Here is a 25825-nt window from a genome sequence, read left to right on the forward strand (position 1 = left end):
CTGCTGCTGCAGTAATTCATTTTATTTTCTTACTATAAAGTTTTTTATTGTGCCACCAAGTAACAGTTTCTAGTTCACAGGATCTCATTTCTGTAACCCTGTGTATTTAAACACCCAAAGAAACATGCTATTTTATTATTGCATCATCCCTAAAAATTATTTTAAACTTAAAGCCGTAGTATACTGTTTTTTTTTCACTTTTAACTACAGGTAAGCCTATAATAAGGCTTACCTGTAGGTACAATTAATATCTCCTAAACCTGCACGGTTTAGGAGATATTTGCAGTGCATGGTTCTGCTCACGCGAGCGGCGCATGCGCTCTGAAGGTCCGGCGGACCTTCAGCTTCTCTTGCCAGGAGCTTGCTGGAAAATGACTCCGGCGCGCATGCGCGGGAGTAACGTCATCGCGGCTCAGGCCAATCACAGCGCCAGAGCCGCCGAACGCGGAAGAGACGCTGTGGGATCATGTCAGCGCCCGCAGCGGTGTCCGGGGGTCCGTGTCGGGGCTTCGTTCTAAGGTAAGTAATTCATAATGAGCTAGTATGCGATGCATAATAGCTCATTATGCCTTTGTCTTGCAGGTTTTTTTTTTTTTATTTTAGGTATTACAACCGCTTTAAAAGTTAGTGTTACTAAACCCAGGACCCTGCATTCACTATATCTGGTCTCCCACAGTACACAGAACATGGAAATGCAATTCTTTTAGTAAATATAAACTGCTAAATACTTTTTCTCATCAGCAGTTAGAGCAATCTTGTGATTGTTTTTGGCCTTTTAAGTACAACCATATAAGGATTAGATGTATATTGGGAAAGGGGTTCTTGGTTTGGGAGATATATATCCCCTTTCCTTAATGCCTTATACAAACTATCTTTCCTTTTTTGTAGTCGGGGTATATACAGAGGACACAGATATCTCCTCTCTGAAATTGGAGTTTACATGGGACCTGACAAGGCTCTTGTGCTGATTGCTTCAATGGGGAATAACAGATTGTTTGCCGGATGGCTACTGGTATGTCAATGGCGCATGGAAATAGGAATTTTTGATGAAATGAAGGAATAGTAGTTGATGTTTGGTTATTTATTACAGAGTGGTAAATAATCCCTGAGGAAGAAAAATAATCAGTCAGTTAAATAACAATAAAATCAGCGCAATCCCAAGTGAATATAAATTTACACCACAGTGGCAGCATACATTCAGTGTCTTCACTAAACACAAATATCAAACCAAATATCAAAATAATGCAGCGCCAAAGATACAATAATTATTAATTAAATAAATAAATGTAATAACCAACACCTATTAATTCCCAATTCCCAGGTGTAAAACAGTGGTGATACAAAAAAAAAAATAAAAAAAATCAATTATAAATGTGCAAAAAAATATTTATGCACATAAATATTCATAAATATATAAATAATTTACATATTAACTATGTGAAAAAAGTCCATAGTGAAATAGATAAATAAATAAAAGATGTATAATCGTTGTCAAATAAACAATCCTTTTATATTAAATATAAAGTGCTGGTGCTCCAATCCACACACAAGTGCTCCGTGTGCTTCAATAAGTGCTCACTAGCAGCTCACCTTACTCTCTGACCCATATATTCCAATGAGTCAGATAGGCTGTTACACTCAATGGTGCTATAGATAAACTAGAATGACCTTCTCCTCCTTCCTCCTTTAGGTCTCAGGGAAGTACAGACGTGAGTACCGTTTAGTATGTGAAGGCAAAAAAATGAATACTTCTAGTGCTCTCTGAATTCAATTTATTCAAACAAAAATATGACAATAATAAAATCAGAAATCCAAGCACTTGAACAGTGCGGGCTTTCACAGGCTCAGAGCAATCAATCTGGATACGGCTTCTGTGCGCAGGCTCCGCCCCAGTACTTGTTTCATCACTCAATAGACTTCGTCAGCAGGGTGTCTGGTTCAGAAATTCTGCTCTGCTTGTCTTATAAAGCTACAGGACCCCTGACCCTCTGTCTGGACAGTGGTGATTGGCCCTGTGCTAATCACATGCACCCTCACAAAAAAAAAAATTCCCTAGCAATACACACTAAACTGAGCTTGTCCCCTAGACTCTGTTCAATCAGGAGATGGATTGGGGACAGTGGAAAAAGGGGTGGATCAGAGAAGACCAGATCAAACAGGCTTTTTACACAATGCATACGATTAACCTCTTAGGTTCCACAGTAAATGTAACAAGCATGTTTTACTCCCTATACAGACTAATTTTACTCCTGTGGGTTTAGTAACACTTTAACTGTCTTTATTAATTCTCCTACAGTAAAGTTTCTCTCCAGTCAAAACCGAAAATTAAATTTTGAGATGCACCCACACGGGATCACAGTCTACGTGGCCAGTACTTCAATCCACCTTTGTCGCTTCTGTCAGTAATCTGGTGGCCTGAGAGTTTGTTTCTGCATAGAAACAGATTCGAATCCCTGAAAGGGAAACGGAAACTATAATGTTTTTAGCTAATTATTTTTAATGTAAAAAATGTTAATTATTTTTAAACATATAAACATTAGGTTTATATGTTTTGAGACTAATGTTTTAGATCTGTCGTTTAGCCCCCGTTCACACTAAGGCGACCTGTGAGGCGGCCTGGTCGCCTCACAGGTCGCCGCAGGTCGCCTTCCATAGGGAAGCTGCGGACCCGTTCTAATAGGAGCGACACAAGTCGCTCCGACTTAGAAAAAGGGTCCGGAGCTTCTTTGGGGCGACCAGGAGGCGACCGCCATAGACTTCAATGTTATGAAGTCCGTGGAGGCCGCTCCGAGGTCGCGGCGCGCTGCTCGCCCCGCGACCTTGGAGGTCGCGGTGCGAAGTAGCGTCGCCCCTATGTGAACGGGGCCTTACTATATAAATGCAAGGTTTGTTTTACAAATAAGTATAGAATGTATATGAGAGTATTCCCAGAGCACTATAAGTTGGCTAATAAGACATATGCAGACATAGTTGACTCAGTCAGACACAATGGGGGACATTCATCAATTCTGATTTGCACCTATATTTGTCAATAGTTTGCTTCATAAGTGTCCCTAAGGTGTCTCTCACTGAAACCTTGGATGACTCGTTCAGAGAATTGGGGAAGGAGTTACTGTTCTAACTCATTCGCTTGTTTGTAAATTGTAGCTTGAGCTATTGTGCAACATAAACTAAGAGCATTTTTCAGCTGGAGTTAGAAGAAAGCGGAAAAACACAGAATAGAGTCAGAGGAGCAGTGTGTTCATATACACAGTACATATGTTGCCATTAGTTCATTTAAAATATGCATTTTCTTGTAAACTGTGCTGAAATATTGAAAGCAGAGTTGTTTTTTTATTGTAACGCCACAAAGCATGTGTGTGAATACACCCCGTACGCAATTTTTTTTAGTATGCATCATACGCATTTTTTTTGCATGCCACACATAGGGCAGTTCATTCACTAGAATGGGCTGGTCTATGCTTGTTTGTCTTGCCAAAGAAGCTCCTGGTCCTTTTTAGGTGATGAGTTTTGCACAATTTTTTCATGACAGTTGCGGCAAAATCGCATCACATTTGGGATGATGTTAACAATGAACGGCACCCAAATGCCCATAGAGCATTTTACTGTGATTGTTCTGTGATTTAAAATCATGCCGTCTCTGCCTGCGATTCCAAACTGTTAGGCGTGAACGGGGCCTGAGAGATTATTTGATGGAGGAATCTGCTAGATTCTTTTTATTCAGCCCATAGGCTGAATGAGAAAACAGACCACGCGTGGCCAGCTTTAGTCTATGTTCACACTAGTGTTTTATCATGCATGCTCGTGTAGTGCTGGTTCAGCAGGGAGTAGGCCGATGTGCATTTCAGCTCATTGTACTGCTTGTTTTCTTTTCTTTTTTTTTAACTTAATTTGAAGTGTGAAATAGTGGCAGTTCATTCATGGCACACATTCAGTACTGTGTGGGAAAATATGCAGACATGCTTCATTTTTCCGCACTTCATCATAATGTACCAGCCTTGTGGTATGAACGGGGCACATAGGGACAACTATATTCTATGTGGCCTATAGGTGACCTGCTTTTATCCAGGGTGGCAATAGTGTTAATGAGCCCTAATTGCTAGGTAAGAGATGATTTCTGTTTGTTTTTTCTTTGGTGGGAAGCAGAAAATGATATTACTCAGCAGCCCTAGGAGAGAGAAGTCAAGATAGAAAGACGGGTATTTCCACTGTTAGGCTGGGTTTACACTGGTGGGATCACATGTGATGTCTGTGCGATGCAAATTCAGCCATACAGTTTGTCACATTCACACCAAAATGGTGCAAGACCCTTTTTTGGTCTGCACTGGAATCAGATCTTATGGGTGTTTAGAGTCAGACCCATGTGATCCGATCCCATCCTACTTCACAGTTTGCACTGCGTTCTGCGAACCCATTTGGGGCGTCACTAACTTTATATTGACACCTGCAGCAGGTTTGCCGAGAGCAGTGTGAACTGCCTGCGATTCAGAACCCACACAGGAATCGCTGTGGTTCCTGCATCGCACCTGTGTGAATCTTGCCATACTGTATTCTAATAGGGGTGGGAGAGCAATGTTTCTAGGGACACTAAATTGATGAGCCCGGGATGGGAGAGCGATGTTTCTAGGGACACTAAATTGATGAAACTGGGATGGGAGAGCGATGTTTCTAGGGACACTAAACTGATGAGCCCGGGATGGGAGAGCGATGTTTCTAGGGACACTAAACTGATGAGCCTGGGATGGGAGAGCGATGTTTCTAGGGACACTAAATTGATGAGCCCGGGATGGGAGAGCGATGTTTCTAGGGACACTAAATTGATGAGCCCGGGATGGGAGAGCGATGTTTCTAGGGACACTAAACTGATGAGCCTGGGATGGGAGAGCGATGTTTCTAGGGACACTAAATTGATAAGCCTGGGATGGGAGAGCGATGTTTCTAGGGACACTAAACTGATGAGTCTGGGATGGGAGAGCGATGTTTCTAGGGACACTAAACTGATGAGCCCGGGATGGGAGAGCGATGTTTCTAGGGACACTAAACTGATGAGTCTGGGATGGGAGAGCGAGGTTTCTGTTTGGCATGCTTAGGATGACAAATACCTGCAGGATAACAATGAGACTGCAGTTTTGCTTGAAGCTGCTGGAAGACTCTGGCAGGTTGTAATTATACAAAGTTCCATAGACACTTCTTTGTGGATTTCATGTCCCTCATACATAGATCTTTGGGGCTATGTGTTCCCCCGTGGTCCCTGGCAGCACCTCCTCTCTTTTTTTCGCCATGTGAACTTTGATTGTTTATGAATGTTTTTTATCATGTTTATTCTTTATCCACCATTAAAGCGATTTTAAACCCAAAAGCAAACATTTATTATATTGCAGATTACCAATTCTTAGATGTTATGAGAAAAGGGAGACCTCTACCTGTGCCACATCCAAATATTTCTTCAATACTGCAAAAATTGCAGGGACTGATCCTGCTAGTGTGAGGATTTTACTGGCACCCACATGACACCAATACAAATATATATACATATAAAAATCTTTATTTACAATGTATTTAAAAAAAACACAATAGTGTATACACATAATTTAAAACCAGTAGTGTCACAATTCATCATATGATACAGCGGTCCCAATAAGGACCCTTTATCCTTTTATAACGTATATACTGTATCTTATATGTAGAGGTGTGTAAAGTCTTGTCCGCTTTTCGACGAGTTTCGTTAATTGCGTATCTTCCTCAGGACCAACTTATTGAGTATTCTTTCATGATATAACATGGTGGAAAGGTCACACATGCTGAATATGTCTGGTGGGCGGACATAGGGGCTCCACTACTCAATGTAGGGAAATCCCCTAAGGGTTTGGGACTTTTTAGGCACTCAAGATAATACAAAAATTTATAAAAAGTATTGATATTTTATTATACAAAAAATACAGAACATACATCATAAATAACAAAGTAAATGGGCAAACAGTTCCATAAAAGAAAAACACAGCACAGAGAAATGCAGAAAAATAACAGCAGAATACCCATCGCGTTTTGAAGCTGTATGCTTCTTCTTCAGGGGTAATTTAGCTAGATACTGCAAGTGAAATTATAGTCTGTGGTTGTGTTGAGTTTATTCTGTTTGCTGGATTAAAACCAAGTATGTAATTTCCAAGCTTGCCTGTAGGCTTCCAAAACAGTGGAGATTGAACTTAACCCCTTGATCAAACAAAAAGGTCCAAAGAAGTCCAAAAATTCATCTGGCCTGAGGTGACGGTGGTCACTTGTGTATGGTCCTCTAAGCTGCATATTGTCTAAGGAATCTGTGTCCTGATACCAACTTATATCTGAGTTCCTACAAATTTTTGGACTCCAGACACATACAGCATATGCACTGGTTATTTCCAATAAACTTTGGTGCTAAATCCACCCCCCACCGAGGGGACCAGTTTTTCTCCCCCTCTTCTTTTCTTCCTCCCCCTTTTTGTTTGATCAAGGGGTTCAGTTCAATCTCCACTGTTTTGGAAGCCTACAGGCAAGCTTGGAAATCACATACTTGGTTTTAATCCAGCAAACAAAATAAACTCAACACAACCACAGACTATAATTTCACTTGCAGTATCTAGCTAAATTATCCCTGAAGAAGAAGCATACAGCTTTGAAACGCGTTGGGTATTCTGCTGTTATTTTTCTGCATTTCTCTGTGCTGTGTTTTTCTTTTATGGAACTGTTTGCCCATTTACTTATGATGTATGTTCTATATATTTTTTATATAATAAAATATCAATACTTTTTATAAATGTTTGTCTTGAGTGCCTAAAAAATCCCAAACCCTTAGGGGATTTTTCTTCTTTTCTATTGCATTTCGGGATGTGGCACCTCCTCTAATAGGGGGCTTATGTCTGTGGACTAACCATGTTCTTCACTCCTCAATGTATATCAAGATGCATTGCAATGAAACAAAGAAGGTAAACCATTCCAGGTATTCAGGTTAGTATTACTGGATCCAAAGATGGGTGTGTGTCTCCAAACAATGTTTGATAGAATCAGGTAGTAGATAGCGGGGTTAATAAGATGGTATATGTGCAGCAACCTTAGAATAAAGCCATACAGCACCTCCATGAGATGATACCACGAGGGAATAGAGACTATAAAGCCAGACTCCAAAGAGATATATACTGAGATCTCAAGAGTGTGCCGTACATCCGCCTAATGCCCTGTCCATCTGCCGTGTCCATCCATTTATATTTGATCTGTTCAATCGCTAGGCCTCGTGCACTCAGGGGCGTTAAAAAAAAAAAAAAAAACGAGCTGCAAAGCCAGTACCGATGCCAGGAAAAAGCGGCTGTAAAAATGCGCTTTTAGAAGCATTTTGTGCGTTTAGCCAAGTTTCTCTGCACTCTTATATTCTACTCCCAAATCCAATTATTTATTACAGCTTAAAACGCCTGATGCGGCTTAACGCTGTATACAGCTTTAACACGCGTTTGGCTGCACCAGGACGCATTTTACAGCTGTAACGTTGTTGCTCCAGAATGCACTGGCCCCGTGTTTTTTTTTTTTTTGCAGCTCGAAAACCCCTTTGCCACTTACAGCTCCTAAAAGTCTATGTGTGCATGGATACATAGAATAGTATAGCGAGGCCTTTTTAAGCTGTAAAAAAAAAAAAGAAAGAAAAAATCTAACGCCCTTAGGAGCAGCTGTAAAAAAGTCCAGTGTGCATGAGGCCTCAGATGTAATGGCTGCATACATTTTCTTTTTTAGGGTCCTTTCATACGGGCAGTTCAGGTCCGCCTCAGTTCCTCAGGCAGACCTGATCGGACCCTCCATTCACCCCTATTGAGCGGTGGAAGTCAGCAGTGACATGTCCACTGACACCCGCCACTATCCGATCCTGTCCGGCAAATCCAGATGGATGGTGACCCTGGTTTTCCATCCATCTGGAGGATAAGATAAGATCGGTTGAAAACGGACCGCCTGTTCCTCCATAGGGAAGAGCAGGACTTTGTCGTCTCTGCTCTGCAAAGTGAGTGGAGACGGATCTGTCATCCGCCTGCTCAGCGAGGATCAGAGGAGTGATTCCCCTGCTGAGCAAAGTGGAGTCCGCTAAGCAGACCACCTGCGTGAAGGACCCTTAGAATGTATTTTCTTTATTTTCACCTGGTGATCTGATTTGTAAGTCTGTTGTTTTTCAACAAAACAAGCTCTCCTGCAGCTGTAGAAGTTACAGAGATGAGACAAACCATTTACCACTGACAGGGGTGCTTTCAATGGTTATCTTTTCTTCATTTCTGTAAAACCTTTAGGGCTCATGTACACTAAAGCTTCTAACCTTGAGTTTTATTAGTTGTTGGCTTTTTTTTGCCAAAGCTGCTAAACTCAACTCAATAAAAGCCTTTGTGTCCATGCATACATAGGCTTTTACAAGAGTTTAGAAGCTGCCGCGGTTAGGGGAAGTTCAACCTCCCCTAACCTCCCTCTCCTGAACGCAAAATATTCACGTTCAAGATAGGAACGTTTTGACCGCTGGCCGCAAAACACAGCAAACTTGCGGTAAAATGCGTCATCACACGGCCAGTGGTCAACCTAGTCTGTGTGTACATTAAGCCTTATCCCAAAAGGTAAAATCTGTAACTGCTTAAGAAGTGTTAGCTTGAGTTCAGCTTCAATTTTGTTAATGAATCTAAATCTGATAGTCCATCTAACACTCCCCTTCCCACAGATTAGCAGTGCTGCTGTCCAAAGGTGCCCTGTGCTCTGGCCAGGAGATGTCTTACTGGCCAGATCACCAGGTGACAACAGAGATTTAAAAAAAAGCCTAAAAAACGAATGCAGTCACCACATCTAAGGATTAGTAAGCTATATATTATACATGTTTGTTTTTGGGCTCAGTGCTACTTTAACTCCTAAAGATTTTGAAAATATTTATTGAAATGCATTGTCAGTTGCTCATCTTTCACCAATAGGGTTGCGATTATACTGTAGACCAGGGGTGTCAAACTCATTGTGGGCCACATTAGCATTATGATTGCCCTTTAAAGGGCCAGTTGTAAGTAAGCCTAGATGTCCAGAGCAACCCCCCCCCCCCCTCCCTTACATCAGATGTCAAGAGCCCAATACCAACAAAAGTCAAGAGTCCCCCTCCCTCTGTTACATCACAGTGCACCTCCCTTACCTTGTGCTGCTGCTGGAAGGAAGTTGGGGTGGAGCTGGGAAGCAGAAGGTGCACGGTCTGGAGGAGGACAAGAGGAGGGCTGGAGTCAGTTGCCTGGAGTTTACTGAATTCTGAGACCAGGAGAGGAGGAGACAAAGGGGTGCTGTGACTCCACAGAGAGGTGGAGGATCTGTAGGAGGAATTTTGTCCTCCTTTCTGCTGCCAACTGCTGAGACAAGGTGGTGGCATAAGCAAGGGGATTTCTGCAGCTGTGAGGGCCACATGAAATAGCCTGGAGGGCCAGATTCGGCCCACGGGCCTTGTGTTTGACTCATGTGCTGTAGACCATGTACTCTTAGAAGATGGGGTTCTCATTAGTTAGAATATTAGACCAGCAGCATGGGGAACTAAAGCATGCTGATAATGGTGGGAGGAACAGGGATAATTGAAGAATTGATTGAGATACCGAACTTGATGTCATAAAATAAAAGCAAAGCAGTGCTTGCTATAACACATAGATTTTAATTTTACATTTGAGAAAGACAGTGTTATGCAACACTGGGAAGTAAAAATTGATCCACATTAAACGAGAAAGAATAAAGGAGCGAATCGCTGTGAATGTCTGTACTGTGTGCTTTAGGATTAGAATGAGAGTCAAGCTTTATGTCACGTCTGTGGCTGTTAAATGTACTTATAGATGATAATATACCTATATGCCATAACTAGCTCATCTTTGTCTAGAGCTAGCTCGTTCTTCAGAGCCAAGTCCCACACAAAGGCTTATTCAGCTAGACAGAGGAAATAGTCAAACCTCAATGTGAAGCACAGTAACCCTTGACAATTAATCACATTTCCCTTTTACAGGAGTGAAATCAGTCAAATATTCATTTGAGTGGTTGATTTGGCTTACTGTACTTGTCCTTCACTTTATTAAATAATCTGGCTGATATATTGCATATGTGTCCACCAGTTATAAAATAAACAGTTTTTTTTGCTTTCACTAAACTTGTTTTATTTTAGCTTGCAGAAAATCTGATGAAGGATATCTTACGATGGCCATACCCTGATATTTTTACTAAATCAACCAAAATATTCCTCCATTTAAGCTATACGGCATGGAAGGAAAAATCGGTCTCTGTAACTATGGTATTCTAACAGCTGATCTGGTTGGATGCACTTTCTATTCAGCCAAAAAAAATTCCAGCAGGCTCCTTTGAAATAGTTGATTGAATGATCAACTTCTGTTGGATGGAGCGGGGCCGCCCACTGAGTGACGCTCTGCTGGCTCCTTAGGAATAGAATCCAGTTGTAAGCTGCATATGCAATAATATATGGTTCTACAGCATCTAGCAACATTTTATACACTCAAGTTCTGACAGAAGTTTTTGGGGATACCAATCACCCTCTTACAAATATAGTGGGAATGCGCTAAGATCAAGAGGCTCTGGACCAGTGTGTACCAGCTCGCATACACAATACTGGACAAGGGTATACAAAAAAGGAGGCATTGCTAAACCTAAAATCAATCTGAATGCACAAACACACTTCTCCATCTTTTAACGTTTCTGTTGATTGCAGCCAAATAAACCCTTGTAATGGCATGGTGGTCTTCTACCCCCAACAATCACTCACATGAAGCAATAGATGACATGATACCTGATCCGTGTAAAAATGGCTTCGGTTCATACTGATACATAATGTAAATTTCAGTGTATATGGTCTCCATGGATAACAAGAAAAATAAATCTTGCAATGATTTCGATACGCCACTGCTGACTTTATGAATTGGACTATCTTTTTGACTACTCAAGTGGTGTTGCTTGCTGACAAGGATTCAATCCCTGGTCCCCCCTCCCCACCCCTACTCTTCAATTAACCACTTCTGGACTAGAAGGATTTGCCCCCTTAATGACTAGGCCATTTTTTTTGCAATTCGGCACTGCGTTTCTTTAGTGGTCAATAGTGCGTTTGTGTGAAGCTGTACCGAAATAAAATTGATGTCCTTTTTTCCCACTAATAGAGTTTTTGTTCAGTGGTATTTTATCACCTGTACGATTTTTATTTTTTGCGCTATAAACAAAAAAAGAGCGACAATTCTGAAAAAAAAAACAATATTTTTCACATTCTGCTATATAACATTCCCCAAAAAAATGTAAAAAAAAATCTTGTAATCCACTCCCTGGTCATCTCTCGTCTCGATTACTGCAACTCCATTCTCATTGGCTTACCTTTAAAAAGACTATCCCCCCTTCAGTCCATCATGAATGCTGCTGCCAGGCTCATCCACCTTGCAAACCGCTCTGTGTCTGCTACCCCTTTTTGCCAATCCCTCCATTGGCTGCCACTCAACCAACAAATTAAATTCAAGCTACTAACCATAACCTACAAAGCCATCCATAACTTAGCGCCCAGCTACATCACTAATCTGGTCTCAAAATACCGACCAACTTGTTCTCTTCGTTCCTCCCAGGAGACCTCCTGCTCTCTAGCTCCCTTGTAACCACTTCCCATGCTCGCCTCCAGGACTTCTCCCGAGCTTCTCCCATCCTCTGGAATGCTCTACCCCCATCTGTCCGACTATCTCCAACTTTGACTACTTTCAGACGATCCCTGAAAACACATCTCTTTAGAGAAACCTATCTGGCAACCACCTAACAACTGTACTCTTATTTTCTCCATCAGCCCATCCCCTACAGTTATCACCTCTTGCATCTCTTGACCGTCCCTCTTAGATTGTAAGCTCTAACGAGCAGGGTCCTCTGATTCCTTCTGTATTGAAGTGTATTGTATTTGTACTGTCTACCCTCAAGTTGTAAAGCGCTGCGTAAAATGTCGGCGCGATATAAATACTATATAATAATAATAAAAATCTAAATTTTTTAACATTTTAGGCCAATTTGTTTTCTGCAACATATGTTTGGTAAAAAAAATTGCAAAAAGCGTATTTTGATTGGTTTGCGTAAATGTTATCGCGTCTACTAACTACGGGAAAGATTCATGTCATTTTTATTTTTTTTTTGGGGGGGGGTTTACTAGTAATGGCGGTGATCTGCGGCAGACTGATTGGACCCCTAAGTGACATTTTTGACACTTTTGGGGGGACCAGTGACATTACTACAGTAATCGGTGCTAAAAATATGCACTGTTACTGTAATAATGACATTGGCAGGGTAGGGGTTAACACAGTGGGTGATCAGGGGTTAAATGTAAGCCTAGGGGAGTGATTCTAACTGTGGGGGGGGGGGGGCTTTTGAAATGATCACAGAGACCTGTGATCCTATATAGAAGGATCACAGGTGTTCTGTGATCATTCCAGAGATGTTTACAACACCTGACCGTTCTCTCTCATCGGGGAACGATCGTGGGTGGCCGGCGGCAATTGGAGCCACCGTGCCTGTGCATCAGAGTCCCCGCTGGGGACGGGAGCGCGCCACCGTCAGGGCATGCTCGCCCCCTAGATGCTGTACAGTTACGTTGGTTGGCGCAGGAGAGGCTGCCTGCCGCAGTAACTTTTTATTTTTATTTACTGCGGCGGGCGGTCCGGAACTGGTTAAGCTTTGGCAAAAAAAACCTGGAAGCTGATTGGTTTCTATGCAGGAGTGAGCCTGATTTTGCACTCTTCAGCTTTAGTAAATGAACCCCAATGTGTTGTAATAATGCATCACACCCCCCTACACAGCATACACCAGTGTGCACTAATTTTAGCATGTAGACTGATGAGAACGAGCTCTCACATTTGACTGAAACCATTGATGTCGGCAACAATATTTGGTAGCCGGTGACGATGTGGCCTAGGCTGGCAAGAGGGAGACTGATGACTTTTGTTCATGCCAGGAAAGAGTTTTTCTTACTTAATCCTGGCATAAGTTGTGTAAAGCATGGATTTAAGGCTCCATTCACTCTTGCAAACGGGGTCGTTATCGATTACATGTAGAAGAACCAGCGGGGGTTCCCATTTATTGGTAGCGGGACTGTCAGTGTCCAGGGCCAATCGTTCACATGTAATCGCTCTATGAGAACATGCGAGCGGCTGTGAATACCTGCATTCTCCCATTGCTTTAAATGGGGCTGCTGCTTTCTGCTAATTGCCAGGAACTCCCGCTGGGTCTCCCGCATGTGATTGGTATTGGCCCCATTTGCAAGTGTCAATGGGGGCTTCATGACGGGTCCATATAAAAAAAAAAAACCTAAAGGCTTGAAAATGAAAATCTGTTATTTATTGATCTCCTGTATAAGGCCTCTTTCACACGGCTGTAAACATTTTTGTTTTCTAGGAGAAAAATTCCTGCGTAATGATCAGTAAAATACTTGCTTATAGATACACTAAGACGCATAAAATCGCCTAGGAGCACAAAATTATTTATTTGTCCACTTTGTTCAGACTTAATTTACACACTTATGAATGTGTATACATGCGTTCATACGCTAAAGTGCGTGTTCTTAGACCGATTTTTGGATTTTATGTTACAGATCTGAATGCAGCACATGCTTACGTACCTGTGTGAATGGCTTCATTAAAAAAAAAAAAATGCAACTGTAGTCAGACCTGTAATTCTAAAACCACTTGTATATGTGTTTTTTTACAGCTGTGTGAAAAAGCCTTTTTAAATATTAAATGTGTCATTATTACATGCTCTGCACAATGCTTTTGCACAGAGCAGCCCTGATCCTCCTCTTCTGGGGTATCTCGCTGGCACTCCTGGCTCCACCCCTTTGGCAAGTGCCCCCATAGTAAGCCACCCGTGCAGGCTCGTTCCTGAGCCATACTGCCTATGTTTATAGACACACACTGCGCGGCTCAGCTCCAACTCTGCTCCCTTGTCATATGATTTGATTGACAGCAGCGGGAGCCAGTGACCCCTCACTGCCATCAGTCTTTCCTGTGAGGAGGAAGAGAGCAGAGAGAGCTGTTGCTCTTGGGCACAGTGCTGGATCGAGATTGGTCTCAGGAAAGTAAAAGAGAGGGCTGGCGGTGGAGGGGAGGTTTGGGTGAGGTTGGGAGCTGCACTCACAAATGTTTTTTACCTTAAAGCAGAGAATACATTAAAATATAAAACCTTAAGTCTTTAGAACCACTTTAAACATGGGTTCATGTACAGTAAAACCTTGGATTGAGAGTTACTTGATTTAAGAGCGTTTTGCAAGACAAGCAAAATTTTTTTATAAATTTTGACTGAATAAACAAGCGATGTCTTGATATACAAGTAGCGTCTAGGCACATCTAAGTATGCAGGCATCCGGGGAAAAGCTGTCCACATAGACCGTCTTCCACACCCCCATCGACGTCATCCCTTCCACGCTGCGCTCCATGAGCGCTTCAAGCCTTGCTTTCAGATCGCTCTTCTGCCGGGTAGTCTTCCCGATCACGATTGCAGACTGATGGCGGTGAGAGCCGGCGGTGAGGAGGATGGTCTGTGGACAGCTTTACCCCGGATGCCTGCATACTTAGATGTGCCTATTTATTCATCAACCATGTGAGTTGCTAAATGTTGAACCTTCATTAAATATAACCATATTGCTACACTTAGAGGCGCCTCTCTTCTCTTTTATACTCTGTAGCTCCTGCTGGATTTTGCTTCTAATCCCCTTGTGGAGGCTGCCATTTGTGGATGGACATTTTATGGTTACACACCCTATCACATTGCTATAATCTTTTTATATGGACTATAAACTGAAGAATTTATGAGTAAATAGTTGTGGAATGAATCATCTGAGTTTCCATTATTTCTTATGGGGAAATTCACTTTGATATAAGAGAGTGCTTTGGATTACAAGCATGTTTCCGGAATTTATTAAGCTTGCATTCCAAGGTTTTACTAAACTGTAATAAAGGAATTCTTGTTTGTTTACAGATAGATTGGTGATGGCTTCCAGTTCATCTCAGGAACTAAGGAGATCTAAAGGAGTTGATGGTGACAATGTCCCGGTACCCAGTCCAAGAATCCTGTCTGCACATAGAACTTCAAGTGTAGAAAAGAGTGATGTTCAGCAGTCAAGGCAAGTTGATATGCTGGAGAGTCGTATGTATTGTGTGTATAAAGCAGCATGCGGGTGTTGATCATAAGAGAAATTTTTTAAAAATACTCTGCAGTTTGGGGGAATCGCAATTCTATCCGACTTTTACACTTGACTTCTAATTGACTTGAATTAAACTGTGCGCTTTCTGAAAGTGCATCAAAGATGCAACATGCAGGATTTTGATGCAATTTCATGAAAACGCACAGTCTAATAGAAGTTTGTGGCTGCGCATGTAAAATACAAACACCCAAACCACAGTGCACTGGTGTGAACCTGCTATAAATAAGAAATATACACCTCATTTTATTTTGCTAACATGGCAATACCTACTGGTTAATGAAGAATGAGTGTACCCCATGTTTCTTTGGCCCACCTCCAATAACTTAAAATGGTTGTAAAGATTAATGCAGTCTCTGCATTAATGTAAAAAACCTGTGCACAGGTTCCCTGCAGCTCGTCTAAAAAATTACCGGAGTCCGGTCTCCGTCCAATGCTGTGCCCAGGAGCAGCAGCTTTATCCGCACTCTCCTGACTGGACATGGAGGCCGCAGCGGGAGCTTTTGGTTCCAGCTGCTGTCAATTACAGACTTCAAGAAGAGAGTGGGGGGCAGGGGTGAGCCCGCGCGAAGGCCCCAATAGCAAGCAGCTTGATATAAGGGCACTTGACATTGGGGAGAAGCCCAGAGTGCTGGTGGAGACCCCAGAAGAAGAGGATCGGGGCTGCTCTGTGCAAAACGATTGGGCAGAGGAGGTAATTATGTTTGTTAAAAAATATGTTTACAGTTACCTTAACTTCCTTTTAAAATTTTGCTTTAATAGCCTGCACTTTATTGGCATAAAAAACAATTCCAGACATTTATTTTTTGTTTTAATGAAGAGGTGATTAACTTAGATAACACTAAAAGCCTGACCGAAGATTTAAAATGGAACTTTAGTTCTACTGTATGTCCTTGTTCTCTGCTCCTCCATTACATTTGGAACATTATTTTTTTTTTTTTTGGGGGGAGCGGGTACCTTGGTTTGATAGGTGCTCAGATTGTCTAGGTGATCCAGGCAGAAGTTTGCCCCCCTCTCTTTGCCTGAAGCCTTCTGGGACACGTGACGGGTCCCAGAAGGCTGCAGGACCATTCACAAAGTAAAGTGCAGCTCGCACATGCGCAGCGAGAAGCCGGGAGTGAAGCTCCAAGGAGTCACAGCCAGCTTCCCGCAGTAAACATGTTGGCACCAGGGACCTGAAGACAAGTGAATAAAAAGCCCTGGTGAGGACAGTGCTGGATTCCTGGACAGGTAAGTGTTCTTTTATTAAAAGTCATCAATTACAGTATTTGTAGTTGTTGATTTAGATTTTTTTTTTCTCTTTAGGGTGGAGATCCTCTTTAACCATTCCTAAATGCATAACTAAAAATATTAAAGTGGCACTAAACTAATTTTTTTAAATCAATATTCAAATCAAATTCACCCATCCATATCTCCAAGCTTCATTTTGCTGAGAAATCACTTTAAAAAACACCCATCATCTAGCATTTCGGCCCATGGCCATCTTGAGTAAGTGCAGATGATTCATGTAACATTTACTTCCTGGAATCCATCTGCCCTTAGCTTAGGAATGCAAGCAGGAGGGTGTGCTTAGCTGAGAGAAGCTGAAGACTCCTGGGATGGATGATATCATTTGCTTAGGCCTGGAAACCAGGAAGCAACGGAAGAAAAAAAAAAAAGTTTAGAACAACTAAATATAATATACCTGTACTTTCCTATCTATTTACTAATGTTAGCAGCATAAGGAATAAAAATAATCACTGTTGTTTAAGAAAGTGAAGTTCTGCTTTAACAAATCACTCGCAGACTGCATTTGTAATGTGCAAAATGTGAAAAGCTTAATCATTCATACACATATGTTGCATTGTACGGTCTTCCTTAAGGCTCGGTTCACACTGCCGCGACTTGGGATCCCACTTGTGAGACATGCAAAATCTTATGTTAGTCAATGAGAGCTGTTTTAAAGCGTTTGTTACCCTAAAAAAATTATCCTGTTCCTTTAAAGCAAGCTATCCATCACAATGCATGTGCTGTGTAATTTGGCCCTTTGTATTACCTGAAATACCTGGCTGATCCTGCCTGGTTCTGCCCTTCCCCCTGTAAACTGACCATAGTTTGTTATTGCCATTGAGCCTTGACACCGTGGTCAGTTTACCTGGTCTGTTTACTTGCCTCCATCATCTGCACATTTCCGCTGTCCTCCTCTCCCCCCCCCCCCCCCTACCTGCCTGTCAGCTAGTGGCAATGGCTGCCCCTCCCCTCCTGCTGCTGAAAATTCTTTTACATTTTCATACTATCCCCAGTGTTTGATATAGCTGTGTGCCCCAGTGTGTGTGCTGTATAAAAAAAATTATGTTCTGTAGCTTATTTCAGAGCACTGCTTGGCGGACACGTGACCAGCCACTTCACTCCTTCCCTTCTGATTGACATCAGCGGGGGATTCTTGGCTCCTCCTGCTGTAGCTCTCCGATCAAGAGAAGGGAGTGGCGGCCCTGTTACGTGAGCGCCAAGCAGCGCTCCGAAATAAGGTATAAAAGAGTATTTTATTTTTTAAAGCACACACACGGGGCACCTATCATTATCAAACCAAGAGGATTGTGTGGAGAGAACAGAGTAGCTTAACAACCACTTAAATTAGCACTACTGAACTTTAGGAAAGTGTTCCTGTACTACTTCAGGGTGACCTCTATCCGACTTGTGACCATAGACTTTAATGGAAGTTGCCTCCATGTCAGATCCTCATCTATATTGATTTTAAGGGGAGTCCCCACGCCAAAATAAGAAAAAATGGCATGGGTTCCCCCCAATCCACTCTAGACTCTTAGCTCTGGTATGGATTTTGAGGAGAACGCCCAAACCGAGCCCCACTCGTCCCTTGCCACCAACATTTTTTATTTTAATTTTGGCATGGGGTTCCTCTTAAAACACTTATTGGGGAGGGCCCCACGCTGGGTTTTTTTTCTCATTAAATTAGTGTTTAAAACTGAAGAGATGTGCGATTCAAATGCGTTCTCATAGAAGGCAATGACCCTGGAATTTGCATCTGAACCGCACCGTAGTGCTCAGAAAATGCACAGGATTCTTTTCAAATTTGCAGCGAGCTTGCCCTGCCGCTGCGCCGTATATGTGAACTGGCTCCATAGAATGCTGGTTTGGTTCACATGTCATGTGAATTGGGTGCGGTTCAAAACACATCCAATTGGCATATATGTGAACAGAGGAAAGTTGCTTCAAAGTTGCTCTCTTCAAAGTCGCATCACGTAGTCGCCTGGCAAAGTCGCACCGTAAGTTGCACAACATAGTCCTGCAAAACTTTAAAGTATATATAATCATTGCATTTTATTAAAGTCCAATTATGTTCTGGAAGAACGTTATTTCCTATGTGCTTTGTAGATAGTATATAAAGTTATATATGATTAATAACTGAAACCAGCTACCTAAGAATAAACTTCTACTCCGTAAACATTAACTGTTTTCTAACATTTGTGTCAGTAAGGCTTGAATAGCAAGAGAACTTTCCTTTTTAACTTGATCCTTAATGCCATGCATTGCTAATGGAACAATTGGCTTAGCCCCAAGTTGCCTGTTTAATATGTAAAGAAGGTGTACAGAACATGACAGCACATGGCTAGTGGGGATAAGCGGGAGACAGCTGTCATGTGATTGGCTCTTGCTGAATAAATATTTCTCTGCTCCTCACACAGTGACAGGCCAGATTTGCAGCCAGCCTCCAGTACCCAGGAATGGGGGAAGCAAGACATGCCATTGTTACAGGAGCTGGATTATCTGAGACAAACCAATAAAAAGGTACAATTCACACTGTTTCCATATTTTACTTACACAGTGAGACCACTTTCTGCCTCTGTTCATATTTTGTGTTTAAATTAAAGAACTGGGGTTGCTTGGTCATCCTTATTTTTGAGTTTAGGTTCTCCTATGTAAGGTGCTGCCAGTACAGGGTTCTGGTTAGGAGAAGTTGTCCCCTAGGAGAGTGAACTTGGACATGTATCATTTTACTGCATTGGGTCGAAAGCACTTTACAATAAGCTACATCAAAACATACAACTGTATAGAATAGAAAACTGCAAAATAATTACCGGTACTCAAGAAATCTGCATGCACCATTGTTTAATGAATTACACTACTGTATATCCACCTAGGCTCGGTTCACACTGGTGTGATGCGGGAACCCTGCGATTCCACTGTGGGTTCCCACATCGCACCCGACTCGCAGGCAGTTCACACTGCCATATGTGAACTGCTGGGAGTGCCAATACAAAGTTAATGACACTCCCAAGTCAGTTCACATATCGCAGTGCAAACTGTCATTTCAGACAGGAACAGCCATGTGAACAACCATTTCTGGTGCGGACCAACAAAAGGGTCCTGCATGAATTTGGTCCGAATGCAATGCAAATTCAGCCATATAATCTGTATGACTAAATTTGCATCGCACAGACATTGCATGTGATTGGCACAGCAGTGCAGTACCAATCACATATGATGTCTGACATCGCTTCAGTGTGAACTGGCCCTTAGGCCTCATGTACACTTCTGCTGATAAACAGACGTTTAGGAGCAGTTGGGCGTTTTTTTCAGCAGCCCCTAAACTCTCCTCTGTTATCCTATCTGTCCATGTACATTGAGTCATTTATAGTCATTTAGAGGCAGTTGAGTTTAGTGCCATTTGAAATTCCAAATGCTTGTAGCAGCATCTAAACCCGGTAACTCGCGTTTAAACAAATATATCAGCCAATCGCTCACTCCGAAGGGGAAGACTGGCGTGCTGCTCTCCTCAGGCAGGGAACTCCAAACGGATGCATAAAAGAAAGGAAAAGGAGGCGCAAACACCTAGTGCATTACCCATGGTACTGTTAAAATAATTTAATAAAATGCTGAATGCATACTCACAAACATGAAGAATTAAAATTGTATTGCAAATTCCCATCACCCATGTGTTGGACCATGTTGAGGAAGGGAGCTTGACTCCCGAAACGCGTTAGCGGTCGCAATTTCCAGGACATGGTCCAACACATGGGTGACGGGAATTTGCAATACGATTTTAATTCTTCATGTTTGTGAGTATGCATTCAGCATTTTATTAAATTATTTTAACAGTACCACGGGTAATGCACTAGGTGTTTGCGCCTCCTTTTCCTTTCTTTTATGCAACTCGCGTTTAGTTTATAGGTGTTTTCAATGGGGATACATTTCTGACTATTTTACAATGTAAAAATGCTTCTAAACCTAAACGGGCATAAACTCTGCAAAACTGACTTTTTTATTCGTCGATTACTAGCTGTCAAGTTCCAGCCTTCAGGAGAGGGTTTCAAACATCCAGTATACATGAAGCCTTAATGCCAAATTACATACATGTACGTCATTTTTCTTTATGTAGTTATACCGGGATGATGCCTGTAACCATAGGCATCATCCGGTATTGTTTTTACAGCGGTCGCCTGTGTAAAAGCCTTCCTAGCTACTAAATAGCCGTTGAATGGCTTTACATGCGACGGCAGGGGTGCCCCCCCCACCTCCGGCCGTCCACCAATGCACCTCTAGGCTCAGTTGTCCCACCAGTGCACCCGCAATGAAACCAAAGAGCTTGTCACGTACCAGAAGATCTCCCATAAGCTCTATGGTATAGGAAACCGGAAGCAACAAGCATTTTTGTAATTTCCAGTTTCCCGTATTAAAACCGCCATTTTTACATTTGGAAAGTATCTGGTCACACTGATTTTAAGGGCAGAGGAGACATTTGGAGTCTAATAGACCCCAGATCTCTCCATAAAGAGTACTTGTCACTGCCTATTGCTGTCACAAGGGATGTTTACATTCTTTGTAAAGTATCTCACAAAAGTGAATACACCCTTCACATTTTTGTAAATATTTTATTATATCTTTTCATGTGACAACGCTGAAGAAATTACACTTTGCTGCAATGTAAAGTAGTGAGTGTACAGCTTGTATAACAGTATAAATTTGCTGTCCCCTCAAAAAAACTGACTACCTCAAAATAACTCAACACACAACACATGTCTAAACCGCTGGCAACAAAAGTGAGTACACCCCTAAGTGCAAATGTCCAAATTGGGCCCAAAGTGTCAATATTGTGTGTGGCCACCATTATTTTCCAGCACTGCCTTAACCCTCTTGTGCATGGAGTTCACCAAAGCTTCACAGGTTGCCACTGGAGTCCTCTTACACTCCTCCATGACAACATCACGGAGCTGGTGGATGTTAAAGACCTTGCGTTCCTCCACCTTCCATTTGAGGATGCCCCACAGATGCTCAATAGGGTGTAGGTCTGAAGACATGCTTGGCCAGTCCATCACCTTTACCCTCAGCTTCTTTAGCAGGTCATCTTAGAGGTGTGATTGAGGTCGTTATCATGCTGGAATATTGCCCTTCGGCCCAGTCTCCGAAGGGGATCATGCTCTGCTTCAGTATGTCACAGTACATGTTGGCATTTATGGTTCCCTCAATGAACTGTAGCTCTCCAATGCCGGCAGCACTCATGCAGCCCCAGACCATGACACTCCCACCACCATGCTTGACTGTAGGCAAGACACACTTGTCTTTGTACATCTGAAACAAAATAAGTTTATCTTGGTCTCATTAGACCACAGGACATGGTTCCAGTAATCCATTTCCTTAGTCTGCTTGTCTTCAGCAAACTGTTTGTGGCCTTTCTTGTGCATCATCTTTAGAAGAGGCTTTCTTCTGGGACAACAGCCATGCAGACCAATCTGATGCAGTGTGCGGCGTATGGTCTGAGTACTGACAGGCTGACCCCCTCAACCCTTCAAGCTCTGCCGCAATGCTGGCAGCATTCATACGTCTATTTCCCAAAGAAAACCTCTGGATAGGACGCTGAGCATGTGCACTCAACTTCTTAGGTCGACCATGGCGAGGCCTGTTCTGAGTTGAACCTATCCTTTTCAACCACTGTATGGTCTTGGCCACCGTGCTTCAGCTAAGTTTTGCGGTCTCGGCAATCTTCTTATAACCTAGGCCATCTTCATGTAGAGCAACAATTCTTTTTTTCAGGACCTCAGAGTTCTTTGGTATGAGGTGCCATGTTGAACTTCCAGTAACCAGTATGGGAGAGTGAGAGCGATAACACCAGATTTAACACAGCCACTCCCCATTCACACCTGAGACCTTGTAACACTAACGAGTCACATGACACCGGGGAGGAAAAATGGCTAATTGGGCACAATTTGGAAATTTTGACTTAGAGGTGTACTCACTTTTGTTGCCAGCCACAGCGAGCATAAATTTAGACATTAATGGCTGTGTGTTGAGTTATTTTGAGGGGACAGCAAATTTACAGCGTTATACAAGCTGTACACTTACTACTTTACATTGTAGGAAAAGGTAATTTCCTCAGTGTTGTCACATGAAAAGCTATAATAAAATATTTACAAAAAATGTGAGGGGTGTACTCACTTTTGTGAGATACTGTATGTATATATGATATATATACATTTGTTTCCTTTTTATTAGTTGAACTAGATGGACTTGTCTTTTTTTGGCCAGATTAACTATGTAGTGAAAGGGCCTGCCTGGTTGCACACAAATTAAAAGTGTTTAGGCTTGAACTCATGTTATATGGTTTTGGTAAATCTAAAGGTAAATTTTATAAGACAATTGTATAATGTATGGCCAGCCTTACTGGGCAAAAAAGTATTCTGATTAATGGTACATACACACTAGGTGTGGACCAGCACAGTCCCACTGCAAGACCATGCAAAATCCTTTGTCTCCTACCTGGCTAGTTCACACCACTGCGTTGTGGTGATATATGCTGAAAAGAAGTACAGCATGCGCTGTGGCCAGTAGAACGTAGTGAAATGTCACTGTAAGCCATTTTAATAAAGTTTGTTTAAAAAAAAAAAAAAAAGTTAACAGTGTGATGTCTTGCGTCCAGCACTGCTGTTATCCCATCACACACCAGCCACTGTTTTCTAATACAGCTGCTGGTTTGTATGCACTCTAAAGGAAGGTACAGTGCCCCTGTCCAAGCTGGAGAAGACCAGGCCCAAATTCAGTGTGCATCCAGGATAGGGTGGCTTCTCAGACACATAATATAGATTTGTACTATAAAATTTACTTGCAGGTTCAATAAGGCAGTAGGGTTAGATTTACCTTTTACAAATCTTGACAAGCTCTCTTTATTCTTTGCTCTTCCTTTATTGTGCGGGATCATGTTATAAAGGTTCTGTTCCATACATTTGTGCATTTAGATATTAAAGGAGTTGTAAAGTCAGAAGGTTTTTTATCTTAATACATTGTATGCATTAAGATAAAAATCCTGTGTGCAGCAGCCCCACTAATGCTTACCTGAGCCCCCTCTCTATCCGGTGATGTCAATGACTGTGTCCGGGACTCCCCTCCTCATTAGGTAAGACACAGTAGAAGCACCATTGGCTCCCATTACTGTCAATCAAAGTCAGTCAGCCAGTGAAGAGAGAGAGGGGGCAGGGCCAGGCCTCAGCTCCGTGTCTGAATGGATACATGGAGCTGTGACTCGGCTCGGGTGCCTCCATAGCAAACTGCTTGCTGTGGGGGCATTCAAAGGGAGGGAGGGGCCAGGAAAGCCGAAGAGGGGCCCGAGAAGAGGAGAATCCAGGTTGCCCTGTGCAAAACCAACTGCACAGAGGAGGTAAGTATAACATGTTTGTTATTTTTATTGAAAGAAACAAGACTTTACAATTACTTTAAACCTAGGTTTACCTTCTTTTCTCGGGGATGTCAAAATTAGATGTGTTTGTGTACTGTATGCAATTTAAATGTGTTTTTCAATGGAAACCAATGGAAACTGGTTGAAGAATGTAATCTATATATTTCTCCAGATAACTTGCTGCTTTATTCAACTGAGCACTGCAAATAGAATGGTCTACATATAGGGACTGACACAAATAAAACTGAAAGCTATGCTCGTGAGAGCTTTCAATTTAGAGATAAAATATATCAACTGTTAAGTTCAGCTGAGCAATACATCCGTGGAAATATAGACTCTTTCACAGGCCTGGAAACAATACTTCCAGAATCCACTGATGTCATAACAGGTTGTCTTGCTTACTTGACCGTGGTAAAAGCAAACATCTAATGCTTTCCTAGATCTGTCAAAGGCTTCACATAATTGGCTGTGTCAAAAACACCTTTATTACAGTTTAGTTTTGCCGGCAGATAATGCCTCAGATTAACCAAAGGATGAAGTGACTTTCTGATAAACCTAATGCTAAATTTGTCAGACTGACTGTAATGATCTAAAAGAGTTATTAATGTGAGAGAGCAGAGCCCAAGGAGTTTCCTTCTCTGCGATGGAGCATTAAAGAAGACCTTTGTAAATATGCAACATCAAGTCCTTGTATAAAGAAACATATAACTAAGGCATCAGGCACACTGCAGCTCAAAGAAGCTGCTTTTTTGAGCGTCTGAGCTTTTTTTTCTTTGCCTGTTAACTCTTCACCATGTTAGTCTTTGTGTTCATGCACACTATGGACGTTTTCTGGTACAATCATTTTTATTGAAGAATTAGCAGTAACAAAACAGCTGGTCACCCACACACGGGAAAGAAGAAAGTGTGAAATAGTAACATAGGTAAAATCCACATACAACATAACCAATTTCATAGGATAGATGTCTATATCTTAACTTTGCAGCACATGCCGTGGGTCTGTGTAGGTGACCTAAGTCCGGGAACTTACGAACGTACATAAGGAGTCAGGGGTGGGGGGCAAGCGTAAGCCAATTACCAAAAAAGAAAAAAAATATATAAAACGCGGGGGTTACATAATTGTTGAGGTTTAAAAAAGTCAACAATCCATTCAGTTCAACCTATGAAGTGTGTGTGTATGTGTTTATGTCAATAGTACATTGTATGCCCCTGTATGTTGTGGTCGTTAACAAGCCTATCTAAAAGTTTTTTTAAACTATTGATGCTCCGTAATGATACGACTGCTTGTAGAATAAAATTCCACATCCTTACCACTGTGACAGTAAAGAACCCTCTACCCAGTTTAAGGTTAAACCGCTTCTCTTCCAATTTTAGTGAATGGACACATGTCTTTTTAAATTCCTTTTTACTGAAACGTTTTTTCCCTATGCTCGGGTCACCAGTACATTATTTGTATATTGATATCATATCCCCTCTCAAGTGTCACTTCTCCAGAGAGAATAAGTTCAATGCTTGTACTCTTTCCCCATAGCTGAGATCCTTTAGTCCAGGGATTTCAAACTACGGCCCTCCAGCTGTTTGCGAAACTACACATCCCTTGAGGTATTATAAAACTCTTTCATTCACAGATATGACTAGGCATGATGGGAATTGTAGTTTCCAAACAACTGGAGGGCCATAGTTTAAATACCCCTGCTCTAGTCCCTTTGTAAGCTTTTTTGCTCTTCTCTGGACTCATTCCAGTTCCAGCACATCCTTCCTGAGGACTTGTGCCCAGAACTGGACTGCATACTCAAGATGCGGCCGGACCAGAGTCTTGTAGAGTGGGAGAATTATCGTTTTATCATGGTGAATCCCCTTTTTAATGCATGCCAATATTCTGTTGGCTTTTCTTGCAGCAGCCTGGCATTGCATGCCATTGCGGAGCCTGTCATCTACTA

At 42.0% G+C, this 25825-nt stretch overlaps 1 protein-coding gene across 1 annotated transcript in view; it reads left to right on the top strand.

The window, feature by feature from the left end:
* The window catches only part of MIPOL1 (mirror-image polydactyly 1), a 590346-nt gene that overhangs the window by 95114 nt on the left and 469407 nt on the right, over nucleotides 1-25825 (top strand). Inside the window, exons 2-3 of the mRNA XM_082275213.1 lie at nucleotides 14998-15142; nucleotides 18904-19006. Coding sequence (XP_082131339.1) covers nucleotides 15009-15142; nucleotides 18904-19006 — 237 coding nt within the window. The 5' untranslated portion in view covers nucleotides 14998-15008. The remainder of the gene's footprint in view (nucleotides 1-14997; nucleotides 15143-18903; nucleotides 19007-25825) is intronic.

Source organism: Pelophylax lessonae (assembly GCF_965119305.1).
Source record: "Pelophylax lessonae genome assembly, chromosome: 13".
NCBI lineage: Eukaryota > Metazoa > Chordata > Amphibia > Anura > Ranidae > Pelophylax > Pelophylax lessonae.